At 48.7% G+C, this 8939-nt stretch overlaps 1 protein-coding gene across 4 annotated transcripts in view; it reads left to right on the forward strand.

The window, feature by feature from the left end:
• TMOD1 (tropomodulin 1) overlaps positions 1-8544 on the forward strand; it is an 84638-nt gene extending 76094 nt beyond the window's left edge. For all 4 annotated transcript variants that reach the window (XM_028108698.2, XM_088019208.1, XM_028108694.2 and 1 more), the window contains one exon: positions 6946-8544. In XM_028108698.2, coding sequence (XP_027964499.1) covers positions 6946-7010 — 65 coding nt within the window. In that variant the 3' untranslated portion in view covers positions 7011-8544. The remainder of the gene's footprint in view (positions 1-6945) is intronic.
• The last annotated feature ends 395 nt before the right edge of the window (positions 8545-8939 follow it).

The raw sequence follows: 8939 nt of genomic DNA on the forward strand, positions 1-8939 counted from the left end.
TGCCTGTCATTTTCTCACCTGTCCTGCGGTGGTGGGGTGGGGGGAGGAGAGGGGAGCGCGGTGCGGTATGGCAGGGAATATTCCACTGATACCTTCTCCAAGGGAGTCCTCTTCTTGAGTCCGACTCCTGACTTTCACGTTGGTCACAATTCCTTGGTTTCTGTTTTGGCTCCTGGCTCGCCGCCTCCCCTGGGGCGCGCCGCGTCTGCGCGAGCTGAGGCTGAGCGCGCTCCTCTCCGCAAGCTCCGCGCGCGCAGGGCTGGGGCCCCATCGCGCCGGCCGCGCCCTCTTTCGCAGAGTGAAAGGAAATGTGGCAGGGCACAGGCTCACTGGGAGTCTTTTCCTTTTCTGAGCTCAGAGTCCTCTCCCCGGACTTTATGGGGTCTGGCTCTAGTCCCAGCCCCCAAAGCCACCGACCAGCACTACTCCCCAAACCCCACGCCCAGGACACTTCACAGGGCTTTCAAGGTGAAAGTTGAAAATGTTGACTTCATAGAAGGTTAAGCAGGTTGCATTAATTTCATCTCAGTTAAAGGCATAACTTATATTTTTTTCTAAAAAGGAAACGAAAGAAAATGTCACCATCTGTTTTTGTTGTTTTTTTTAATGAGTGTCAACAAAATAGGTATGCAAGTCAGCCGAATGAAAAGTGAGACTGATCATTGACTTACAGGTACCTATTGTTTTCAAGCTCTGTGAGTATTTATGATGTGTATCTCTGCTGGCTGCTAAAAGGATTTGATACGGTGTCCAAAAAGGACTATGCTAAGGCTGTAGGGAAATAGGAGGAAAAAGAACAAGAAAAGAAGTAGGTCTAATATGTTAACATAATTGATCATTATATTTAGCTGTGAATTTTCTAGAACCAAGGCAAGAAGATGAACCAAGTTACAATACTCTTATTACAGAAGAGAAGGAAGCATAACAAGCTCAGAAAGAAAGGGGAAAAAAAAGGAAAGAAAGCTTCTTTCTGGGATTGAATTATGAAATAACTATGTTTTCTAAAGGACAGTGTCTTCAGTGAGCTTTTCATCAAATTCAAGCCTGTTCTACACGTGGGGTTTTTGGGTTTTTTTTGTTTGTTTCTAACACTCAGTAAAATGCAAAGGGCTTAATACTAAAGCACATCTTAAAGTTCAGGTATGTCACTTTCTAGTGATGAATCGGAGGCTAGGTTATTACCTGGAAGGCCCAGAAGAATAGAGGGGAGTGTGTAGGTGTGTATGCCACAAAGCAGGTACTCCCAGAACGTGTGCACAGATAACCACAGAGCTACACACACACACACTCACTTTAAATTGAGTTAATTCAACAAATATTTGTCCAAGTCCTGTAGGGCATTGAGTGTTGAAGATACAGGTTCCTGCTCTTGAGGATATCATAGTCCGGAAGTTATTCATTCATTGCTCACTCTAGGTGCCACTTTTTCTAGAGCTGCAGGTCTAGAAAAATCCATAAAACAAAGAAACAAAAATGCACCTAGTATCCTGGTTTATCTCACGTGCCCTTATTTGAAATAAGCACAAACACAAATAATTACAGATCACTATTATGGTTATCACAGAGGTGATGGCTACACCGAGCTGTGGAGGAAGGCCAGCAATCTAAAGGCTTTTGGCTTGGCTGGGATCCGGCTTCAGAGCCAGCGGCCCAAAGCCCTGAGTTCCGTTCTGATAGGCCACATTTTCCCCTCCCAGTTTAGATTGAGCTTCTGCTGTGCCCCTGGCTGCCTATCCCAGGGCTAACCCAGCTTTTGTCTTTTCAGCGGCAAAATGGCCTGCAGGCCTTTTCTAGGGACAGAGGTTCCAGATGACCAGAGGTCAGGGGTGCTGCAGTGGTGGAGGGGCGCCAGAATTAGCTGTGGGCTGGATAACCTGGCCCTTGAGGACTCTCCCAGTCCTGAGAGTCTGTGACTCCAAAACCCAGGCTCGACTCCTATCCCCAGCAGCTTCTGAGGTTATGACGGCCGGGTCCTAGAGTGCCAGAGTGTAAGGGCCTTCAGACTCACCCCCCTCCCCAGTCCCTTTTGGGGAAACTGAAGCCTGGGAGGAACCGCCCTTCTAGGGAGTGGCTCAGCCAAGTCCCACCCATTGTTAGTTACAACAGCATTTTGGGAGCAACTTCGGTGTGCCCAGGAGTGCCAGGGGACATAAAGGGCAGCAGAAAGGCTAGTTCCTTGATTCCAGAGCCTTTACAACCTTTTAGGAGAGAAAAGACTCAAGGGTGTGCCTAAAAACAAGAACGCCTGCAAAGGGTGCCCAAACAATGTGAGGAAATGACTTGGGAGGACAGAGGCTGGTTAAGCAAAGCGTCCCTGCTGGGGGTGGGCCTTTAGCCAGCCTTGCAGGGAAGACAGAGATTGTGGGGGAGGTCAGGAGGTGTTCTTGGTAGGGGTACTAGCACAGGCCAAGGCAAGCGGGGAGGACCTGGTTATTTCAGATAGGAGAGACAGAAGGATCCAGAAGGGTTGGAGGGACTATTATAGGGAGTTAGACCTAGAAGGAAAAATAGGAACTCACGGAGGAGGGAAGGGCATTCCAAGCAGAAGGAATAGCATAGGCAAAAGCAGGACCAGGAGTTTGGTGATGAAAGCAGGTAGGAGGTAAGACAGCAGTTTCCTGGACAGGACTGCCAGGTGATCGAAATGGGCCTCGGGGTTAGCCCAGGGGACTGTTCCCTTGGGGTCTCCCACCAAAGGAATTAGCAGAATCGCTTAAGTGATTACACACAACACTGAGTGCTGGTGGGTGATGTAGGATTTCTAGCTTTAAAGGCCAATTTGTGCCCATCTGCTAATTTTTGTAAAAGAAAAGCTTCTGATTCAGATAGTGCACCAGCTTCCTCCTGCAAAAGAGAAGTCCTTTCTTTCCAACACAGTATTTTCATCCCGCTCTCAGGGCTCCGATGAAGGCAGACAGGCTTCCGTGCTTTCCAGCTGAATAGAGCCTCCCACGGGCCGTCCCTAGCCATTGGTGGTGGTGGTTAGCAGGTTAGCAGCGTTCGCTGCTGCAGCCCCAGCGGCAGGGAGCACAGAGCGGACGGGCCGAACCTCTCCAGCCTGCGGACTCCCTCCAGCCTGCGCCCTGCAGGCTCCTGGCACGAAGCCGGCCTCAGGGGTGGGTTTTGCCTGCCTGCAGGGTGGGTGGGCTCTTCCTTGGGGGATATTCGATCCCCAAGGTCAGGGGTCGGCCCGTGCCTCTGCAGATGTGCAGTCTGCCGGGACCCACTCTGGCTGGCGTGTCTTCGGTCCTTCCCATCCTGTGCACTGAGCGGCTAGCTGCACCGTGGTGACGAGGAGGAGCCGTGGGTCCCCAGCTGTGTTTTCTCACAGCGATACCTCAGATGACTCCTACCTCCACACTATTTATAGCTGAGAGGCTAAGCATGGCTCTCCGGTCCTATAAATCTGCCCCTGAAGCTCTCTCCACTTAATGAAATCTGCATCGCCAACTCCCAAGTTAAGACTGTTGTAGGTGTGGAGGTGGGCTGGGGAAGAGGGAGGCTGACATGTTTCAAAGCAGAAAACACCCCTTCCTGGGAAAGTCTCTCTTCTGTATTCTCAAGGAAGACTTTTCTAACAAGCACCCCAGACACCGTGCACCCCAAATCAATTTCCTCATCGTCCCCCAAAACCATGTCAGGAAAGGGTATTGCTTTCCTCATGGCCATCCAAGCCTGAAATCTGCCCTCACCCCAGCCATCCCCATGGTCCTGCCTCATGTCAAGCCCTCAGCACGTTGGCTTCCTGTCGTGCAACTTCCGTGGGCCGGCCAGCACCTCTCACAGAGTGCCCATCCCAAAGTTTGTCCTGTCACTTTGCTTAGTCCCCCTGCGGGGCTCTCACTGCTCTCAGGTGAGAGCCCTCGACATGGCTCCCACATCCCTCAGTAATGAAAGCTCCTGCGTACATGGAGCTTCCTGTGTGCCAGGCAAGGCGGTGAACACCTCCTGTCTTACTTAGTCACATGAGGCTCCCAACAACCAGGTGAGTTAGATCCTATTATCACCCCCACTCTACAGGAAGTGGAGGTCCAGAGAAGTAGGTGCGGTCACCTGTAGTCAGTGAGTGGAAGTGGGGTTTGAGCTGCAGTCTCACCTTGGAGCCTGCGCCCCCCGCGCGCCCCCCGGGGTGATGCCGTGCTGGACAAGACATCCTCTTATCCCGTATTAGCACCAACCGGTCCCGGGAGCTTGAGTGCCAAAGTATCCCTGTAGGGGGCCCCTACTAACCCTCCCCTTCCCTTCTCAGTCTGCCCCTTTATCCCTCCGGATTCGCTGCACACGTTCCCTGCCGTCCTGACCACAGCATTCATTATGCCTGCTACTCCCATAGCTACCAGGGTACCTATAATATTTTATCAAACTCACTGTTGGTATCGCTTGGTGCCCTGTTAAGCTAGATCTTTATTTCTGATCCTTATGCTTGGCACATAAGAGCACTCAGTAAATGAACACATAAATGAATTTAAAATGCTTCCCAAAGACCTGATGGAGGTGTTCGAGCTTGGCAGGAAGTGGCGGAAGGAGCCTGAGCAGCGGGTAGAGGTTGGTCCGGATGACTCGAGCTGCCTTCTGGCTCAGACAGTGAACAAGTCTGGCAGTTGCAGTGATGAGCGTTTTGCTTTAGGGGAAGTAAAAAGCAGACTGAATTGAAGGAAGATGTTAGGAGACTTGGCTTCTGCTTCCGATTCTGTCACTTATTCACTTGTGACTTGGGCCAACTTACTTCCCTCTCTTGGCCTCAATTTCCTTCATCATGAAAATGGAGAAGAATAATACCTAAGCAAGTGCATGCCTTGCCCTTGTCCCTATCCAGTCCCCGTCAGAGCCAGTGCTGGGGAGCCGCACCGCTCCTGCCCAGGGAAAACAAAGAGGGCATGGATGGGGCGGGGGTGAGGGGGACCTGGGATCCCTGTCTGTACCCTGAGCCATGGGCTGGAGACTCAGGTTCCCGTCCTGATTCCGCCGCTAGCTCTTAGGGGCTCTAGCTCCCTTTTGTTCTCCAGGGGAAAGGAGCTGATACCTTTGCGAGAATCAGCTGTGTAGGCCCTACGTGGACAGGCCCAGACTGTACTGAGGGACATGCTGGACTGACGCTCCAGATGAGCTACAACCCTGGTTCTGTCTAGTACCAGCTTTATTGCTTCAGGCACGAAATGTAGCCTCTCTGCCCTACTTTGCTGCTCCCTAACATGGGAAAGATAACAACACTGACATTCCAGAATTGGTGGTGGGGCTCCGATGAGGTCTTGGGTGTAAAAGAGGTGGAATGAGGACTGCCCTGCGGGGCATGCTTGCATAAGCTAACGTGGTGATACTTAAGCGTCTGGCTCATGTAAACTCTCTGGTCATGTTGGGTGAAACTTTTCTGCTCTTTGGGTTTTGGTTTTTATTCCCTGACCTTTTCTCCCAAGCTGCTGGACATTCTGATGGCATCCAGGACCTGGGCTGCACGCAGTGTCTTCTCTCCAGGAAGACAGCCCACTGATTTGCATTCATTATTCTCTGACAGGGGCAGAGGGGTGGGAAGGAGCTCAGGGAGAGGCTGAACTCCAGGCCCCAAACTGGGTGAGCTGTGTGCCCCGGCTCCCAGCCACAACCCGAGTACCACTCCTTCCTGGGTGGTTCTGCTCTACATGCTCAGTGTCCCGCACAAGCTGACTGGGTTCTTGTTGCAGCTTGTATGCAGTGATCCGGTGGCCGCAGGTCTACGGGCTCAGCTCGGGAACTGGAAGACCTAAGTCTAGACAGACTTCTTTCCTCTTCTGCAGTAATAATACCTATCTCTGCCACACCAGCGGCCTCCTTGACTGTCCCCTACCGGGTTCTTGGGACTTTTTTTTTTTTAATTGAAGTATAGTTGACGTACAATGTTCTATTAGTTTCAGGTGCACAACATTGTGATTCAAGTTTATACATTACTCCGGGCTCATCATAAGTAGTCACCACACAGTTGTTACTGCAGTATTATTGGCTATATTCCTTATGCTGTACTTTTCATCTCCATGACTCATTTATCTTATAATTGGAAGTTTATACCTCTTGATCTCATTCACTTATTTTGTCCATCTCCCTTACCCCTGACAACCACCAGTTTGTTCTCTGTATTTATGAATCTGTTTATTTTTGTATGCTTATTCATTTGTTTTTAGATTCCTCATATAAGTGAAATAACATGGCTTTCGTCTTTTTGACCTTTCTCTTGTGGCTGATCTAGCTTGCTGTTTGGTCTTCATCTGCAGACACTGTAATTCATTTCAAAACACTTTTCCTTTATTACCACACAGGACCGCTCTTCCCCCCTTCCATCATCTGACAAGTAATGACTCCAGCCTGCAACCTCCTGGCTAGTGCTTTCCTCTTTATGGCACTTACCTACTTTGTTATGTGAACAGTAGTTGAGCTTCTGTTGTCTTGCCCCTGGGAAAATGTCAAGGTTAACACTAAGGGGACACAGATACTGCAGGGTAATCTTCAGGGTGGAAACTTTTTTTTTTTTTTTTTTTTTTACACAAGGCAGGAGGCAGGCCAGGAGCTCTGAGAAAGAGCTGTGGGAAATGATTCCAGCAGGTTAAGACCCTATCCTCATTAAGATCAACTGAACTTTAGCTCTTAATCTGAGCAGGAGGAAAGACCTTCAACTGCAGGGCCTCTGGTGGACAAAGTAAATACGGAGGTGGATAAAGTGGGTTTTATGCCTGTGTGGTGGGCAGCTTAGCAATAATTTATGAATGAGTCAACATGACCACAGACCCTCATCAGGGAACGCTGACCAGTGGGAGGGCCCTTACACAACTCACACAAAACCGTCCTTTCAAAACAAGACTTCAGACCTTGCTAACCAAAAAGTTAGCGAGAAGCTTCACACGGCTTTCTCAGAGCCGCAGAGGTGGTTCCGGGTGCACAGGGTCAATTGGCTTATCTCTCCTCTCCATTCCTTTCCAGTGAGGAAGAGGAGGCTCGCAGACTTGACTGGGCCCATCATTCCCAAGGTCCGAAGTGGCGTCTAGTGTGTGGAGGGGACGACTGTGCCTTTGAACTGCACAAGTTCTACTGATAATCTGTGCTCTGCAGTGGAAACCAGAAGGCAAAATGCCAGCACAAAACCCTTTCATGGTTCAGTTCTTTATGCACTAAGGTTTTAGGTTAACTAGTGGTTGTAGTTGAAAATTTTATAAACTATGGTTAATGTGAAGTTTTTCTTTAGTCACAGAAGTTCAGTCTGGTTATTATTTAAAAACTAAGAAGATCCCAAACCGACAGATCTTACTGAAGATGTTCTAGCAGCAGGACTTAGCCCTGGGAGACCAGTTTCGGTGGCCTTGCTGCGTGGTGTTTCAGGGGTACTTAGAATGTGTAACATAGGAACAAACAGCCCACTCTTCCGCATGGTGGGGAAGCATTATAAAATCCTTTATTATGAATTTGATCTTATGTATTTAGCAAACAGATCATCATTCTTTATTGGCCCTCCTTTAAATCTGAAAAACCTCAAGATTAAAGTTGCCAAGTTGATTACTGGGTCAGGAACACAATTTTGCCCTTCAAGAAAGAGAGACTGAAGCCACAGAGCTCTGCCAGGAATCCAGGAACGTGAGATTCCTTTTGCTGGACACAAGGAAATGATGGAAAAGCCAACGGTGGAATTTCAAGTTTCAATAAACCATCCTTTCTTTACCAATCCCAGGCAACAAACATTTCCCTGACTGTTCTTTATGAACATCTGGGATCTATTTACAGTTTAATATTGGAATCGGAAAGAATTTTTTCCTTATTGAATGCCATCTGCAATGATGTGAAAACCTATAGCCAAATACTTGAAAATACCTTTCCACATTGCACAGTGGTCCAATGCCTTATGTGAGGTAAAACACTAGAGAGAAATTTCTAGTCCATCGCAGGTATGCTTACAGACTCCAACCATGTGTCACATCACTTATTAGACAAGTCACCACTGATCTCATGCCTGTAAATTAAGGCTCTGAAAGCCAACGGTGAAGAAAATCCAGGTATTAAAGAATTAGGAAACCCTGGCCAAACCATCCCAAGATGATTATTCTGAAAATGTAATAATGGTGTTTCTGCCAGATCCCTTTTTAACATCATGCGTATCTCTTGGGATCCAGCAAAAATGTTAAGCCACAATGCCCTTGTGCCTTTTAATATGCCACAGTGCCAGTTAAACTAGCATTTCTGTTGCTTGGGAGTTATTTTCATGAGTGATTCAGCAAATCTTATGATAAAGGACAGGCCAAAGAGCTGACGAGCACGGACTAAGCTGTGGAGCACTGAGCAGAGGCTTTTGACGAAAAAGGAAGTCTTGCACACTGAACTGTAATGATGTGGCCGGTACAGGGTAACCAGAGGTGGAGCCAGGGCCTCACCACTACAGAAGAGTGTCTACTAAGGCTGCAGATGGGCCCGGGAGTGGCACCACACTGTTGGGATGGCCGGCCCCACTAGGCTTCTCCTTGAAACACAACTGCAGCTGTATTCTGCATCACTGGAAACTGCAATATAATATTAAATCTGTTGGTCTGTGGATGGTTGTGTATGTGTTTCTTGTGGCTAGTGTGACCTGGACATGCACCTGACATGTTGGCCAGAGGCTGGGAAACTACTCCGGCAGTGCCGAATGACCTCACTCAAAATGTGGTTATATCCCGCGACGTTCATCTCCAAACTGCCCCAAACATCAGTGTCCTCAAGCTAACGTGAATCTTTCAAAGAGCATACTTAAAAGCTAAGAGTGTGGGTACTGGGGGAAGCAAAGACTTTTAGGGAGAGATCACTCAAAGAAACCAAATCAAAAATGAAGGTGGGCCACCTTTCAGACCACCTGTTCCATCAGGTGAGCAGGGTTTAGACCTGGGGATGTTGGGTTTAGACCAGGGGATGGCAATTTTTTCCTGTAAAGGGGCCAAATTGCAGATATTTTC

The sequence above is a fragment of the Eumetopias jubatus genome, unplaced genomic scaffold, assembly GCF_037043125.1.
Source record: "Eumetopias jubatus isolate StellerSeaLion01/CBP00866 unplaced genomic scaffold, mEumJub1_p1.0 scaffold_15, whole genome shotgun sequence".
In the NCBI taxonomy this organism is placed as follows: domain Eukaryota; kingdom Metazoa; phylum Chordata; class Mammalia; order Carnivora; family Otariidae; genus Eumetopias; species Eumetopias jubatus.